An 18851-nucleotide genomic window follows, 5' to 3' on the forward strand; every position below is an offset into this window, starting at 1 on the left:
ATTTGTTTATTTACCTTTCTTTGTAGGGCATTATCACTCATTGTGTGCCCTAAAAAAAGCTTTTGGACCGTGCAAGAGCCTGTATTTGCAGAATGACAAGGCTCAAAGAGTGAATTATTCAACAGAGCTACACACACACCAAGAGAGTGAGAGAGAGAGAGAGAGAAAGAGGAACAGTGAATGTGTGTATGCATATGTGTGAGAGATTATGATTATGTGTGTGCATCATTGAAAGGTTTAAGGACTGTTCAAATTCAAACAGAAGATTACTGTACTGAAGATCCCAACCCCATCTCTCACACTTTCTACAAGCATACCCCCAATGCGAACACACTCCTCACAAGGATTTTTCCACAGTCTAAATTGAGGACCTAAGGTTACCTACCACTGACCAGTTATCAATAAGCTTGCATGAACACTCATATGTTTATCTTTAGAGAAGGTTTAAATCTGCTCAAAAGGTTAAGTGTGTCTGACATCTGTTTTCTTTTTCTTTTCTGATTTGTGTGGCTCACTGTTAAGGGTTGAATTGTAAGTAGTTTTAGTGTTTCTTTGTGTCTGCTGCCGTCCAGAGGAGAACATCTATGTCTTGGCGTCTCTGCTCTCTAAACCTTTCTTGCACCTTACAGGCAGCTCAGTCTCTCTTCCTCTTCTTCCACCAATCCCCTGGAGCAGGAAAAAAAAAAAAAAAACTCAAACTGCTGTTATTCCCCCCCCAAAGCTTATCCCATGGCTAGCATACCTTACATCTCGGTCTGAGCAGTTTTTAACACTTAATTTCAAAATCCTGACTTTAAAATAAAGCTACATTTGATCTGCGCTAGAAAAGGGTTAGGGTAACTATTTCGGTGCCAAACTATAAATTGCTTTAAAATACAATAGAAGCTCATAAACACAAGGTCCAATGAAGAAATGTTCTTTCTTCCATGGAACACAAAGGAAATGTTAGACTGAATTATATTGACTGACATCTGTCAGCATGAACTTTTATTGTATGGAAAACTAGCAGTGTCAACATTCTTCTAAATTTCCCCTCATGCTTCATGGAAGAAATAAAGTTATATGGGTTTGAAACAATAACATCACACATGTTGATTTTTGAGTGAACTATTCCTTTAAGCTTTACACTGTGTCTACACTGGAAGCGTTGACGTCTCAGAATGTTCATAAAACCAATGAGCTGTTAACGAGGCTGCACTTCAACAATAATACATTGTTTCATTCAAAAACAGTTCAATGAAAATAAAATCTGTTTAAAAAATAAAACCCTACTTTGTTTTCAGATGAAATCCATTATAGTATAAACATTTATTTTATAAAAACAAAATAACATTAAACGAAATGTTAGTATTGCTACAACTGCGTAATGTTCTTGGTTAGAAACAAAATATATGAAGAGAAGGCTCAAGACCGGGAAATCACAAGATAGCTTTGATGAAATGGTCAGAAGTTAAATACAAAAAGAACATAAAATTTAAAAAAATAAATAAAAATCATTGAATTTCAAACTGACAGGAAAAATAAAGTGGCTGGCATAGCTGTTCAGATGTTAGATACAGAAATAGATTACAGTCTAGACAGCTTCATGCTTATTATGGGAGGGATTTAGCCTTAAAAGAATAGTTCACGTAAAAATTGTAATTATCTAATTATTTGTGAACACAAAAATCAATTTGCTTCAGAAGACATTCATAGATCGACTGGAGTTGCATGGATTACTTTTATGCAGCCTAAATGTGACTTTTGGACTGTCAAAGTGCTGGCACCCATTTACTTTCATTGTAAGGACCTTACAGAGCTCTATCTTCTAAAAAATGTAATATGTGTTCTGCAGAAGAAAGACAGTCATACCATGATGCCATCCCAGATGTGTAAGTAAATAATGAGAGAGTTTTCATTTTAGGGTGAACTATCCCTTTAACACAGCGCTTGTGTCTGGAGCAGAAATGGTGTTAGAATAATCATAAGCAACTGTATATCAAGATGAAATGTCTGTTAAGATGCTGGCACAGATGCTGGGATGAATGGTGTGCAGCCTGTTCGGGTTTTAAACTGATAATGATGCTGAATCTAACATAATGCTCGTCACAGGCAAGACAGACCAGCATCTGGCAAAAACTGCATTTGGGATTTTTCACAAGTCAAATGGCAATGGAGATGACAGCATTGTGTCATCAGGGGTTTGTGGAGCAGACAGCTTTCTAAAGTACCCATGAATATACAAACCAAGCTTACATCTCTTATTAATGGTCTTTCATCAAGAATAAGCAAGAGGCAAAAATATGACACATCATTGACGATGCACAAATTACAACCTGTAGACAATCTAGCTGACTTTAAAGTAAGCTATTGGGTCAGAAAGTACACAAGTGGCATCAACAGCCTTACTTGTTGACAGAGGAGACAAAACCAGCTCTTTATGTCCATTTTAATGAGCCATTGTTTGTAAGGTAGTCGTTTCCTGTGCAATATTCCTCTGGGGCCCGGAGGCTCTAATTTAGGAGCGTTTCAAGGGATCATTGGTGAGGTTATGTGGTGGATGAGTCATGCCGCATACATCAGGGGAGTTTTTCATTCCGGTTAGTGCCATGTAAACGAACAGGTTTAGGGAAGAAGGAAATGACCTAATGTTTTCTGCGACTGCAAGGGGGAAGTGTTTCCTGTGACCTTGCTTGGCCACAGGAATGAGGGCACTATTCTTAGGTATGTCTTCATCTGTGCATTGTGTCACTCATGCGCCCTGCTGTGCAATGACATAATCCTATATATACGTATTCTCTGATGTTCCTCAAAGCAAGTAATAACATAGATGTTAAAATGAATAACAATATCACCATTAATATAGCACGTTATGATTCTGGCTCTGCAGGTGAAAATTGTGTCTAAATGGTAACGGTCTTATTTCATTGTTTTTTTGTAATCCCCCTTTTCTCCTAATTTGGAATGCCCAATTCCCACTATTTAGTAGGTCCTCGTACTCCCCTCAATCCGGGTGGCAGAGGACAAGACTCAGTTGCCTCAGCTTCTGAGACAGTCAGTCCACGCATCTTATCATGAGGCTCATTGTGCATGACACCGCAGAGACTCCCAGCATGTGGAGGCTCATGCTACTCTCCATGATCCACGCACAAGATATAAATCCACAGATGTGCGGATGCAATCTCGGTTTATTAAAATAAAAAGGTAACAAAAGAATGTATTCAAACCTGCAACTTTACTCACTAATGATGATAATGTTACCACTAGTTCAACCAGTCAGGCTTTTAACAGTAGAGCAGACTGATGTCTTTTACCATGAGCTAACAATATCCAATGCCAGCAGCTTTAGGGCTGAAGTTATCACATTAATTATGTGAAATATTTGAGTGATTTAATTCGACATCAAGAGTTTCAACCACAGTTGCCGCCAGAAAACCCAAAGTTCCATAGTACAGCTTTAATAAGCAAGCCAGGAGTGGCGGGATCTTGTGAATGTACAAAATATTGTGAATGGCGGGTATTGTGCAGAAATCAGTCAAACTCTCTGCTGAGTTCTGTGCACACATATTCCCTGCTCATTATTTACTTTAACCAGACAGAAATAATGTGTGACAGACTTGCCACACAAATAGTGCTACTTATAAAGAAGCATATGAGAGATAATGCATTTGATCGCATACAAATTATAACCTGCACAAATACTGGTACAATTTTAGCAAGATTATTTTAGCAATACTTGTTGGCTCTGAATGAAATATGTTTTTAGTTAGCCAGTAGTTAACCATGTATCACCTGTAGGCAGCGATCTCTATGTCCAGAGCCATCTTCTGACTCAGCAGTTCTTCATAATCCCCACTTTGCACCTTCATCTGAAGATGAAGATCAGCCTGCTCTTCCTCCACTTGACAAATGTAATTCTGTCCAAAAACAGTACAGTGGTGAGATATTGAGAGCTCCTTGTAGTCAAATTCAAAGGGTGAGTGTTTGTACCTCTAGCTCTTCTATCTCTTCCATGTATTTAGCTTTTTCTGCCTCTATTTCAGCCTGAAGCTCATCTCCATACTTCTCCAGCTCAGCCACCTCTTTATGCAGCTCTGTAATCTAAAATTATACATTTACAATAAACACAAACGTGTGCAAAAATACAATATATACTGTAACATAACCCTGATCTTGCCGTTGTGTTGTGATTAATGGCTATTTTTGTCCAAAACTATCATTTCTGTGAGCATGTTGATATTTCATGTTGTATATACCCCTAACAACAAACACAATTTAGAGAAATGTCTGGACACAAGGTGCATGACTGAGTAATTACTGTAATCAGGCAAGTTAAACAGTCAGCTGTCAGAGACGGATGGAGATTGCCGGCTGTTTCTCTTTCAGGTAGATCACAAAGACTCTCGGCTCTGTGCTATTAACAGGCTGATGAGATGTCGGACGATGAAAATAGCTGTAGCTCTGCATTGGGTTTTGAGTGAGATTAGGGAGGTCTGGCATGTTGCCTTGAGAAGTCTGGACGTGACTCTCCGATATTGTACAGCACAAGTTAAACAGGACCTGATTTCACCACCAACAGTTTATTTAGGCAAACTGTCTTACAGAGCAACTAGATCACTAGTATCCATAATTCATGGAAGGAATGAGAGCAACAGGTAAATTAGGAACATGACTAAGAGGGGAGGTAAATGACGAAGTAGTAAAAGCAATAGGAAGAGAGAAAGACATTGTGAGATGGAGGGAGAGGAAGAGCAAAAAGAGAGAGAGAGAGAGAGAGAGATAGGAAAGAAGCAAAGCACGCATCACGGTTGTGCTGCAGATCAGGGAATAGGATCCTGTGTTATGAGAGTGGGCAGTATGGTTTGAAAGGGTCAGTTTATTTTAAAAGAAGGGCTATGAGCACAGTAATTAGAACCAAACCTCCCGGTTTGCCATTTCAAATGAAAAGGTGCCATTTGTGGATGACCAACAAATATCTTGTTATGGTGAATGTAAATCGTGGCCAATAAGCAGTTTCTATTTGTTTGAAACAAATCTTGAATGATTTCTCTTTATCCTGATGCACCATCAATTTTTCTTTACTGTCTTTTTTCCTTTAAAAAAATAAATAAAAACCCTTCTTGCCGGAGAGGGAGTCTGACAGGTGAGATTTTATTACTATGGCTCAGTATGGTTTGCCGTCTCCTGAGGCACTGCAGGAATGTGTTAAGTTTATGAAGTTTATGATTGGGGGAGAGAGTGCGTTGGCAGACTGTGAAATGTATTGTTCATAATGGAACAGTGAGAGAGATAAACGCTGTTAGAGACAATACACTCCTCACATCACCTAGTGATCTCTCTCAGAATAAACACTCCGGGCAACAGGAGTACTCTTACTTTATTCCTCAGCTGTCAGTCTGACTGAGGACTCTGCACTGTGAAACACCCTCCCCCACAAAAACTTCTCAGCTCTTACCGCTCCTCCTAAACACTGATTTTCACCATTAGGACTGACACGAGGACTGATGTCTGATGCTGAGCTGTTGAACTGGTGGGTGTCCAAGTCAATCATTTGAGTGAATCTGTGGCCATGTAGACACTGCAAAGTTTTGGGTGTGACAACTGAATTTAAAAGCATGAGTGAATCCCCTAAATTATCATTCCAACTGTGTATGTATTACAGGAGTCACTCCCTAACCCATGATGCTTGACATGGTGATAACCATAGCAATGCTTTGGCGTCTCGCACTGCACATGAGAAAAATGGGTGTCAACAGGTTAATGAGCAGAGTTAGGCTATTTTTGACCCAAGTAATATTATGACATTTTTTAGAAAACTGCTGTCAACAGAAGCACTGCATTTTGTTTATGTTCTTCAAGCTGCTACTTTCAAACAGCATGCTCTCTCTGGACCTTAATGTACAGTATGTCAAGGCAAGTACATCCATCTCAGTAATTTGCTAGCACTGCATCAGGAGAAGAGGCATAACAGCATTAACAAATTGTTGTTCAGTTTGATTCTGTAAACACTCTACTGATTTAATGAGAATATGGCAGTCATTACCTTAATTTTTAAGCAGTGAATTTGGCTGTATATTGCAGTTGTCATTCCCATAAATAAGCAAACTCTGTATGTCAGCTGAAATGAAAACTAGGCAGTCAGGGATAGAAGTTAATTCCATTCTATACGCAGTACTATTGTGTGTTTGGGCTCAGAACGTTCAGCTGACAAAACATTGAAACTGTGAAATTTTGAGAACATTAAGGTCTTCCGATGAAAATCAGAAGTGACCTCAGACCTAACCACAGTATGACATATGGACCGTATCTATATCACAGCCAGTTTTGTTTATATCAAATAAAATATAGCATCTACTCTGATTTAGGCCTTTTGGTGGTTCAGAGCTCAAGAGCTGCATTGTGGGTAAACTAACTCACCAGGTCCTTCAAGTTGTTCACGTCGGTCTCTTTGGAAATGTCCATCACTTTCCCTCGAGTCAGCTCAGCCAGCTGTTCCTGCTTCCCCTTTTCTGCAGCATCAACGGTGGCAGCACTCGAGGCTCTGGATTCGAACTGAAAGGCAGGTTCACAGCCTCAGACTTACTGGATCTCAGAAACAGATTTACTTCACAGAGAAACCCATTAAACAGAGATCCACAGAGAACAGGCTGTGAAGATGAATCACTGATTATTCCCAAAGAAAGCATATGAAGGCCCATCAGGTCAGCAGGTGCAACCAGACAAAAATCAGCCTCCAATTACTGTTTGCCCCAAATCACAATCAATATCAAGTGTGAGTGAAACAACTGGACCTTGTACAACACTAATTAAAAACAAAGAACCAGTTTTTAAATCGGAGAGAGGTGGTTAAGAGTGTGTTTGTGTATATGGGTGTTGTTTTTTGTGCATGTATACAACATTTAGCACACTAACAGGAGATATTCTATGCCTGCTTTCCTTACACTCAAACACACACTAGAAGACTCTTTAAAGTCCCTGTAAAGGCAATTCTAAAAAAAAAATTCTAAACACATTATAAATGTTAGAAATGTATTGCTAAAACATATTACAAAGACTGTGAACTGTGAAGGACTGAATTGTGGAGTTAGACCGTTAAACAGCTTTTCACCATTGCTATTTTCCGGATTTTTTGGGCGGGCCTAAAACAGGGGCTCGATGACGCACTGGAGCCCCTGAGCTCCTGGACACGCCCCTACTTGATGACGCACTGGAGCCCTGAGGCTGGCCGCTCCCTAACAATATAAATAGAGCACATTCAAGCATCAGTTTGGCTCAATCATGAAGTTACTGTCAGTACTATTATTAGTTACTACAGCCTACAGTTTGCTAGTTAGCTATGCCTTCGCACAGAAATGCGTACTACCTGGATGCGATCATGTACTGAAACAGATCGGTGTCCTTATTTAAATTTCCTAAAAACGATCACATCAAGAAGAGGTGGATTAATTTTGTGAAGAGCCACCTTGATGGAGAGCTGAGGATCACCACCAAAACCCGCCTCTGTAGTGATCATTTTACAAGGGATAGTTTTATAAACTTTCGTCGGAGACGAAAAAAAATATATATATAAAGTATAGTTTTACTTTTATTAGTAAAACCTAATAAACTGCTAGGAGCATCCATTCCGGCTGTAGCGGTGACAGTTGAGTGTGTGTGGCGACGGCAGCTTTCCCGCGAGTGGGCGTGGTTTCAGCGCAGCCAGCGGACACGCCCCCAGCGTTTGAGAGCAGAGACCGTTGCTCATTTTTTCAAGATTTTGATAGCTTATTTTATGTACTTGCCGACTTTTTTATCATTCAAATTTGGCTGGGTGGCTAATAACACATTTTTCTGTGATATGATAAACTCAGAACACATACTTAATTTTGACTTTACAGGGACTTTAAAGGCTCTCCAGTCTCCTGGTGGAAAAGTGCATTCTTCTACACTTCAGACCCATTCTGCCTAGGAGCCTGGGAAGGGCTCCAGAGCACTGATTGCTGCTTTGACCCCAGTAGAGAGTATCTACTTCTGGGGCAAACGGGGTCAGAGGGCACTGGTGCTCTAGAATGACCTTTAGAGAGTCCACTTTCCTCAAATGACATAGAGGGGACAATAGTGCTCTGTGGACGGAGCTTTTAGATATACAAAACTGTCCCATAAAGAGTAGTGTGAAACAGGAAAGGAAAAAAATACACATACCAGCCCCATTGAGATATGCTAGTTCACCCAAAGAATAATTTACAAGTCCTATTGACAACTTAATGACAATTTAAAAGCATCAATCCCAATTCAGGTTCACTGCATGGAAAAGAGCACCATGAACATTCTGCTACATTTCCTGTTTTCCACAGAAGAAATATTCATACAGGTTTAAAGTTTTAAAGGATGAGCACATGACGGAATTTTCATTTTTGGGTTAACTTATTGAAAATAGGGTGGTCCACATTGAAAATATGGGATTCAAAATCTATTTAAGCCTGTAAATAAAGTTTTAAAATGTAAAAAAATGTTAAACAAAATAAATGTTATGGGGTAAAATGAATAAGCACCATTAAAAATTCTGCACTATTCAGGTCACTAAACAAATAAACAAATTTGTGACAATGGCCATGTTAACTCATTTGTTTCAAAGGTCAGATTTCTTTGCTTCCATTGAAGCACACAAGTTGCTTTTTGGAACATGCTCAAATCAGGGTCCATACCAGTTAGAATGCATGTTTTCATTAAAGCAAAATGGAAGTACTGTATACCCAATACTATGAAACTCTGGCCATGACAGCTTGACAAAAGGAAAGTTAATGTGGGAGTAAAACAGCTTAAGTACATATGTGTTAAAGTTCCATGGTCTGTATGTGTCTGATGTACCTTTAGGCTTTCAGCCAGCTCACTGTAATACTCTTTGATGTCCATGATAGCTGGTGTGATATCAATGGAGGGGAATTGCAGGGAAACAATGGGAGAACCTTCATCCAGAGGCCTGGGCTCACACAGGTTCTCCACCCTCTGTCGACAAACAAAACATTATGACCTCTTGATTTTCCTCAGGTAATAATATCTGCTTTTTCAAGACAGGAAAGCTGTTCATTAATCTAGGCCCAATAAAGTGTTCATGAGGAGATTGAGTCCGAATCTCAGCTTTTTCAACCCAAGTAATGATAGAGCGGCAGGGGGGGGGTTGTGCAGTGTTGTCTTGCGGAGGATTCTGTCTGACCGGGGGGTGGGGGATGTCTACTGAGGCGGAACGCTGTGTCCTGCCAGACATGGGCAGAATGTTGTTATGGACCATGCCAGACATAGATGGGTTAAACCATTACGCACAGTCTCCAGGATGCGAGTCAAGTCCAAGTTGGGGTGGCAAAGCTAATTTTTAGGGTGGCAGCTTCCAACATCACCCCCCCCCATGGCAGAATACGCTGATAATAATAGCAGTTAATAAAACATGAGGAACTTCTATTTTCATTCCATATGCCTGTACTGGGAGTTACACCGCACATCCCAGAGGGAGTGTAATAAATATGATACAGAGTCAAGTCAAGTGGTTTTTATTGTCGTTCAACCATATACAGTTAGTACAGTACACAGCGAAACGAGACAACGTTCCTCCAGGACCATGGTGCTACATAAAACAACATAGGACAAACACAGAACCACATGAGACTACACAGACTAAATAACATACCTATATAAAGTGCACGTGCAAACGTGTGCAAAAAGTACGGGACGGTACAATAAATTACTACAAATTAACAGGACAAAAGGTACAGTGAGAGACCAGTACACAGTAGTGCAAAAAGATGACAGTTTCTAAAAATACCAAATGTAAACATAATATTAGATACTATGAGATGAGTGTTCTATGCACATAGCAGTTATTGAGGTAGCAGCCAGTTATAAAGTGACCATAATTAAAGTGCAACTCAAGACATGTGTGTGTGTGTGTGTGTGTGTGTGTGTGTGTGTGTGTCAAACCAGTCTCTGAGTATTGAGGAGTCTGATGGCTTGGGGGAAGAAGCTGTTACGCAGTCTGGCCGTGAGGGCCCGAATGTGTTGGTACCTCTTGCTAGACAGCAGGAGGGTGAAGAGTTTGTGTGAGGGGTGTATGGGGTCATCCACAATGCCGGTTGCTTTGCGGATGCAGTGTTTTTTGTAAATGTCTTTGATGGAGGGAAGAGAGACCCCGATGATCTTCTCAGCTGTCCTCACTCTCCTCTGCAGGGCTTTACTCCAGGCAGTGTTGCAGCTGCTCAGGATGCTCTCAATAGTCCCTCTATAGAATTTAGTGAGGATGGGAGGTGGGAGATGTGCTTTTCTCAGCCTTTGAAGAAAGTAGAGATGCTGCTGGGCTTTCTTTGTAATAGAGCTGGTGTTGAGGGGCCAGGTAAGGTTTTCCGCCAGGTGAACACCAAGGATTTTGGTGCTCTTGACGATCTCCACAGAGGAGCCGTCGATGTTCAGAGGAGAGCGGTCACTCTCTTAAAGTCAACAACCATCTCTTTTGTTTTGTCCACATTCAGAGACTGGTTGTTGGCTCTACAGCAGTCTGTTAGCCGCAGCACGTCCTCTCTGTATGCTGACTCGTCATTCTTGCTGATGAGACCCACCACGGTCCTGTCATCGGCGAACTTAATGATGTGATTCGAGCCGTGCATTGCTGCACAGTCGTCAGTCAGCAGTGTGAACAGCAGTGGACTGAGCACACAGCCCTGGGGGGCCCCAGTGCTCAGTGTGGTGGTTGAGATGCTGTTCCCAATCCGGACTGACTGAGGTCTCCCAGTCAGGAAGTCCAGGATCCAGTTGCAGAGAGAGGTGTCCAGGCCCAGCAGGTTCAGCTTTCCAATCAGGCGCTGAGGAATTATTGTGTTGAATGCTGAGCTGAAGTCCATGAACAGCATTCAAACGTATGAGTCCTTTTTATCTAGGTTGGCGAGGGCCAGATGGAGGGTGGTGGTGATGGTGTCGTCTGTTGAACAGTTTGGACGATACGCAAACTGCAGTGGGTCTAGTGAGGGGGGCAGCTGGGTCTTAAAGGCCTCATGACGAGCCTCTCGAAGCAGTTCATGATGATGGGTGTGAGTGCGACGGGACGGTATTCGTTGAGGCAGGACACTGAAGACTTCTTTGGCATGGGGATGATGGTGGTGGCCTTGAAGCACGTTGGAACGACGGCGCTGCTCAGAGAGATGTTGAAGATGTCGGTAAGAACATCTGCCAGCTGGCCTGCACATCCTCTGAGCACTCTGCCAGGAATGTTGACTGGTCCAGCAGCCTTCCGTGGGTTGACTCTACCTAGAGTTTTCCTCACATCAGCCGTGGTAAGACAGAGCACCTTGTCATTGGGAGGAGGGGTGGTCTTCCTCACCACCATGTCGTTCTGTGCTTCAAACCAAGCGTAAAAGTCGTTCAGAGCATCTGGAAGGGAGGCATCTTTGTCACAGGCAACTGATGTTGTCCTGTAGTTGGTGATGGCCTGGATGCCCTGCCACATGCGCCGGTGTCGCTGCTGTCCTGGAAGTGACTGGATTCTCTGGGCGTGTGTGCGCTTTGCCTCTCTGATGGCCCGGGACAGTTTGGCCCTCGCTGTTCTTAGGGCAGCCTTGTCGCCTGCTCTGAAAGCGGAGTCTCGGGTCCTCAGCAGTGCATGCACCTCCGCAGTAATCCACGGCTTCTGGTTGGAGCATGTGGTGATGGTCTTGGAGAAGGTGACATCATCAATGCACTTGCTGATGTAGCTGGTCACTGATGCTGTGTATTCCTCCAAGTTGGTAGAGTCGCCATATGTTGCAGCCTCCCTGAACATGTGCCAGTCAGTACACTCAAAACAGTCCTGAAGAGCAGAGATGGCTCCTGCTGGCCAGGTATTCACCTGCTTCTGGAGCGGTTTTGAGCAACTGATGAGTGGTGTGTATGCTGGAATTAGCATAATAGAGATGTGGTCTGAGTAGCTGAGGTGGGGGCGGGGCTCTGCCCGGTACACACCTGGGATGTTTGTGTAAACAAGATCAAGCATGTTCGCCCCTCTTGTTGCAAAGTCTACATACTGATGGAATTTAGGGACCACTGTCTTGAGATTCGCATGTTTGAAATCTCCGGCGACAATAAACAGTTCGTCAGGGTGAGCGTTCTGCGAGCCCGTCTAGCTGAATGGCAGCGTCCGGAACTCTGTCGCTGAGCCACGTCTCCGTGAAAACAAAGACGCAGCAGTCTCAAAGCTCACGCTGCATAGTCTTCTGGAGTCGGATGTAGTCCAGTTTATTGTCCAGGGAGCAAACATTTGAGAGCAGGATAGACGGGAGAGCCGGCCAGCCATGATTTGTTTTTAGCCTAGCATGGACCCCCGCCCTCTTGCTGCGCTTTCGCTTCCTCACACACCGCTTGCGATGTCCCCTCCCACAGGCATCAGGCCACGCCGAGGACTAGAGGCCTGGTCTCCGCAGCAAGCTGAGTTTGCGTAGCAACTCCTGCAGATCATCATGAAGCTTGGTTGTTGCATGAATCCTATATTTGAACAGTGTCTGGTGATGGTAGACACGAACCCCGGTTGCTCCGATGTCCATGTGCTGAATAAGTCGGGCTAAGTGACAAAATAGCACCATTTTGGATCCTGAGTGGCCACTGCCACAGACCATCTTGGATCAATAGGCTCAAGAGGAAATCAAAGAGAAAAAAATATGGGCGATTGAGATTTCTGTTTCCAGCACTTGCATACCTCCGGATTCCTCATATGGGAGATTACTACATTCTTTTGCTGTGTGATCTGAGGGACTGTGTTTCCTGTCAGTCTCTATTCCCCTAATCCTGTTCTCATTACAATAAGAGAAGACATCTTAAAAGGTGAAAGTCCCACTTTGCCCCTTACTAGAAAGTGCCAACAATTCTACGGTCTAATGTAAAATGATTACTTTCAATTTCCAAACCTCAAAAGAGAGTTATTATTGTTGACCTTCTGCATTGCCTTACCATTTCATGCTGCCTTTCCATGGCTACCAGCTGCTCCTCATAGATGGACACTTGCTCTCGAAGGGCCAGGCAGTAAGCGGTAATTGCATCCACCTCCTGAGGGGGGCAGCAGAAATAAAGGTCAGTTGATTCACAAAGCACTTACCCTCTGCATCTACTATCACGATTATCATCATTGTCACCGGGCTATCCTGATTGCACCCTGGTAAAAACTGCAATGCAGGGAAGATGAGATCCACACACAGCCTGTCCTCCCCCATTCAGACAAAGCTCTGCTTTATTCGGCTCATCAGGGTATCTTAAGTGCCTGATTAATTGTCGAGGAATTCAATTATACAGAATTAAAGCATTTGCATGTGAATTCTGCAGTGTGGCAGTGGGTCTGGGCAGAAGTGGAAGCACAGAGCACACAAACTTCCCCGGAGCCCAGAACTGGAACAGTGGCCGCTGTTCCCGTTATCTCAGCTTGAACACAAGTCTGGTATTGGAGGGAGTCTAGACATCTTTTTGATGCTGATTTGCTTCCTCTGTTCCACACTGCCAAAGGGCTGAGCTTCCTCTGAAACCACCGCATTCCAGCAAGACGCAGTACTGGTGACTCCAACCACACTTTCTAATGCTACCTATATCCACGGTCATCATGTCTTTAAAATGCTAGTGAAAAACCCTGGCAGATGCTGTAAATTACTGACAACAGAATACTAGAATGTTAAGTAGCTGCTTTTAAGTCTGTAAACACAAATATGATGGGCTTTTGAAAGTTCAGCCTTTCTATGGAAAATTAGAACAGAGAATAATGACCTTAAAGATTCGTTACTCAAACATTTTAAAGATTCTGTCATAATTTACTCACCCGAACTGTTGTTCCAAACCCATCTTTCCTTCTGAGGAAACTAATCCATTAAAACTATAGTTTACCCCAAAATTTAAATTCTCTCAGCATTTACTCACCCTCATGCCATCCCAGATGTGTATGACTTTTTATCTACTGCAGCACACAAATTAAGATTTTTAAAATAATCTCAACTCTATAGGTGCCACAACATTTTAAATCTCCAAAAAGTACATAAAAGCTGCATAAAAGGTAATCCAAATTACTTCAATGGTTTAACACATCTTCTTAAGTGATCTAATTGGTTTTGGAAGACAAGAGACCACTCCTACCAACTCCTTTTTTTCCTATAAATCTTGGCATCAGCAGTTACCTTGTTGATCACGATTACAAGCTCAATTACACTTCCTAGCACCATCTAGCACTCTGCACATGCGCAAAGCACTAGGAAGTGTGACGGAACTTGAAATCATGATGAGGCCTAGAGAATGCAATGTCAAGATGTACAGGGAAAGAGGAGTTATATTTTGGTCTGTTCTCACCCAAAATCAATTTGATTGCTTAAGACAATCAATTAATTTCGATTAATTTGGTGTCATTTAGATTTATTAATATATTCCTTTAAATCTCTTATTGTTACCATTCTAATATTGTTACCAGACCATGTCTCTACAGTATAGTATCTATATAAGACTGCAATCATATTTCAATGTTATCCATCTGAATCCATTATAACTATATATTTTTTTCTCTTTACTCTTTTATTTTTTCTCTTCAACCCTCCATTCACATCTCAGCCCAGACTGAGAGCTAAGCCATTCTCTGTATTGCATCTAGGAGATATGAGAGGCTGAATGAGTGAATTATTAAGCATGGTGAAAGCTTTCCCACATCTGCAGTTTTCCTGGAGATGTGCTCTGGCATCTGTGGGGTGACGGAGTGGTTTATAGAGAAAGCAGCTCAGGTTTCAGAGTGGCCGCTTGCCGGGAGACAGCAGGGCCCATAATCAGACTTTCCAGAACCGATCTGGGAACAGCAGCTATGCTGTGCCACTCCAGGGACTTTCAGTCACCATCACTGGAGAACAACCCATCCAGAGCACAGACCAACAATGCGCTCTAGTGGTGGGGACAGTGTAGAACTTTTCTAAAGTTATAAATGCCTTTATAATCATATACAAATATATAAATTAGAATCTGGATATACATTTATGGTGGGCTGGTGTTGCATAGTGGTTAAAGCTTATGGTTGTAATAAGAATGCTGATTCAATCTCCACCAAAAGCTAGGTGGGATTGTTCCTTTAATAAGGGTATACTATACGTTGCTTTGGATAAAAAAAATAATCCATTGCTAAATGACTGCTTAATTTAATATACTATGTACATATCACATGTCAAAAAAAGAACTGCATTTGTCGTGTACTTTTCATTACCACTGAGACATCCTCTTGCTCCAGCTGGATGAGAGTCCTTTGTTCAACCACCTCATCATATTTCTTCTGAAGACGCTGCAGCTCACCCTTAAGCTCCTCTGTGTCACATAAAATCTCCTCCTGTGAGAAACAACAGACCAGCAGATAAATCAAAACAGGCCCAGGAATAGATAAAAAAAATTGTTCTGATGACATTACCAAATGATAAAACTACAGCTCTTAATATAGTCAAGCAACACTGTCTGGAATTTTCCAAATATTAATATAAGGATATTGCAATTAAAAAATCAATAGCATATATGAATTGTAAAAAGTGACATTTGAACTAATTAAATGTAAACAACTTTTCAAAATTCACTGGTGTCAATTCAAGGAATAGTTCACCCAAAAATAAAAATTATCTTATCATTTTGCCATCCCAGTGTAGGGTATTTCACATATAATTTAGAGATGTGGACGGGATCAGTTAAAATGCCCGCATTCTCACACCATAATATGTAGGATACTTTGCACGAATTCTACCACTATTATATGTAGGGAATAAAGGAAATGTGACATTTAGAAGTGAACTTTAAATTGATTTTCATTCTCACAGCATTATATAGGATATTTGGTATGCAACATTTAAGAGGGAATTTAGGGTCTCGAAACATGTGAGCTATGGACTGAATTAAACTGTCCTTATTGTACCTTATTAGGTAATTCAATGTATACTGGAATTAGTCACGTTCGACGACCATTATAAATTAGATAAATGACAAATAACTAGATTATTTGTTTTAATAGATTCTCCACCATTGAAATCGTAAAACAACATCTAGTTGTATCAGCTCACAATTTCTACTGTAAGGAATTAGCTTTAGTGAATTATGATTAATTCACTTAATTTGGGTGATATTATTCTCATGGCTTATTGAAAATAATATCACATGTATTTAGGTACAGCTTTGAAGCAAAATCTTTTAGAAACAGGGATGAGATTATTTATGAAAATATACCAGTCACATCGTTTTTGAACACAGACAAACTTTATTACTAAACATAAATCTAATCTAACACATATATGCATGAGACAGGTTGGTGAAAAGAGTGATCAGTACAGTGAAAATTAATTTTATGAAGTCTGTTGACAATACCTTAAGAAACATTTATCCTTTGAGTCGAAAATCGGATTACCCAAATTATTTAAATAATACACCACCACTTTGAGCACAATTCTTAAATATTGATCTGTTTCTCACCCACACCTATCATGTCACTTCTCAAGACATTGATTTAACCACTGGAGTCTTATGGATTACTTTTATGATGCTTTTATGTGATTTTCTGAGCGTCACAATTTTGGCACCATTCAATTGCATTATATGGACCTACAGAGCTGAATTCTTCTTCTAAAAATCATAATTTATGTTCTGCAGAAGAAAAAAGGTGAGTGAGTAAATGATGAGAGTTGTTTGGGTGAACTATCCCTTTAAAACCACCATAAATTTCCAGCATCATCCAGGTTGGAGTTTGTGTGGTACCTTCTCTTTGCGGAGTCTGCCTATCACAGCCTCCAGATTGAAGTCTGCAGGACCACTGATGTTGTTGGTGGTCGTTGAGCTCCGCTCTGACTCCATCCTCTCCTCCATCTCAATGATCTGAACCTCCAGAGATTCGTTCTCCTCCTCCAGACATCGAACCTACCAAATCCACACATTTCACAAAAGGTATGAAAGCAGAGGAACACTGTATAAAATGAATGTGTTATTACTAATATCTTTATAACAGTGTAATGCGTAATTTATAAGTGTCATACTGTATACTCAAAATCAGTAGAGGACATTGTGACTTATGAACCAGAATATTCATGGCCTTAATATGATTTCCTTTACACCCTCAGGCAAATGACTGACCCTATTAAACGTAATGGAAATATGATAATTGGGCCACACACAGGAAGACCTTTAGATTCAGTGTGTGCACAGCTGATTTGATTATACTGCAGAACCTCGTGTGTGTATATAAATGAGAAACATTTCATGCGAGGGAGCGAAAGTCTCACCACATCGATAAGGACAGCCAGGCGATCATTGAGGGCGGCGATGACAGAGCTCTCATGGAAAAATCGAGCCACACCCTCCTTGTTTAGAGCACGAGCTGCAGCAAAATCTGGCTCGGGACATTCACTCATTGAAACTCCACCCCTGTCAAAAAGACTGAAAACTTTTCAAAAGCCAAAATGGTTCATTTATTTCCTCAGTAAACATAAGTAAACAACATTGAAGTAAAAGGGGAAATAGTGAAGCATAAAATGGCTTAACTGGTAACACATTTACATGTTAAAAAGTGCATGTGAGGTATGTTTATAAATCAAGAAAGAATAAAGAGTGAGATAATTTTATTACATTATTTAAAAAATTTGCACACAACTAATTGCAAATTCCAGAAGGTGACTATAATACACAGTACGGACCATACATTAATTTTTGAGAAACAAAGCAGAGCAGTGTGAGTAAAGATGAACCCCAGACAGTCAATCTGGGAAAGTTCTACTTGATCTTTCAGATGTCTGAGCAACAATAAACTTTGTGTTACTGTAAATGAGCATCAATATAACATTATGTAATCCAACAAATCTTTTCTTAACTATAAATTGTTTTTCTGGAAGAATGCTCTTGAATGCCAAAATGCAATTCTATAACTTATTTCTGCTTTACATTTATTTACTATCTAGTGTTCCAAATATACCAGCATATGTGTAGGCTTTCAGATCTATAGGCACTGACCTTGCACTGAAGCGGGCCTGGAATCCACAGCGTTCTGCAGCCCGGCTCCACTGCTGCTCCTCAAACATCTTGCGGTATGAAGATACTCTTAACATGGCCATGGTGGCAGCAGGGAAAACCAGAAGATAACAACTGAACATGACTGGGGTCTTTATAGATGCTGGGGCTGAGAATGTCACACACACTTGTGGGATCTCTCACTGAACTAAAGGTGGACTAACTAGGGGAGCAGTGTCAGAAGACAAACCTTTCACATGCAGCAGAGACAATTTAGCCATATCAACAATAGTTTAGGTCACTCCTATAGAAAGCAGATACAAATATTAACCAGAGTACACTGGTAATTCGTTGTTGTGGAACGATATTTCAGTGCTGAAGAGCCATAACTTAAAGAGATAAACTTTAAAAAGTTATGACACTCCATATGATTGAGTAGTTATAATAGAGCAACAGTGGTCTTTGTGTCTCAAGCTACAGTATTCACCTGTCAGAATGCATAATCCAACATTTGATGGATGCACGACAAATACAATGGGATAAATACACATCACACACCCCCTGTCTTTCGAAATGTGTGTGCACAACATTGGGGTCAGATTAATGAGTAGATCTATACTACATGCTGGAAGAAGCCGAGCTACGAATGCATTATCTGGGTATGTTAGTCCGGCTTCGCAAACAAGAGTCTTGTACTATTTCAGTCAGACAAAAGCATTTAGATGACATTTAAAAAAAGACAAATTATTGTTTTAGTCTGACCTAAATCAAACTTTTAAAGTGCACGTAAACATACTGTCTGTTATCAGAACACATCTTATAAGCTACAGAATTTGCAGTTCTCCACAAAAACAAAGCTACATTTTTATTCAATACAATGTATTAGAAGAGCTTCACTTGTA

At 41.0% G+C, this 18851-nt stretch overlaps 2 protein-coding genes across 2 annotated transcripts in view; both read right to left on the reverse strand.

The window, feature by feature from the left end:
- On the reverse strand, window positions 1–18055 carry LOC127617055 (non-neuronal cytoplasmic intermediate filament protein-like). The gene is made up of 10 exons (XM_052088927.1): window positions 17953–18055; window positions 17229–17370; window positions 16708–16866; window positions 15185–15304; window positions 12919–13014; window positions 8827–8964; window positions 6397–6531; window positions 3970–4080; window positions 3772–3896; window positions 1–666 (listed from the first exon to the last, which is right to left on the reverse strand). The coding sequence occupies exons 1-10, from the start codon at window positions 18051–18053 to the stop codon at window positions 624–626; spliced, it is 1170 nt and encodes a 389-aa protein (XP_051944887.1). The 5' UTR covers window positions 18054–18055; the 3' UTR covers window positions 1–623.
- Window positions 17990–18851, reverse strand: part of LOC127617054 (inositol polyphosphate 5-phosphatase OCRL-like) — a 22767-nt gene continuing 21905 nt past the window's right edge. The window contains exon 25 of the mRNA XM_052088926.1: window positions 17990–18039. The gene's annotated coding sequence lies outside the window, so the exon portion shown is untranslated. The remainder of the gene's footprint in view (window positions 18040–18851) is intronic.

Source organism: Xyrauchen texanus, chromosome 23 (genome assembly GCF_025860055.1).
Source record: "Xyrauchen texanus isolate HMW12.3.18 chromosome 23, RBS_HiC_50CHRs, whole genome shotgun sequence".
Classification (NCBI taxonomy): Eukaryota; Metazoa; Chordata; class Actinopteri; order Cypriniformes; family Catostomidae; genus Xyrauchen; species Xyrauchen texanus.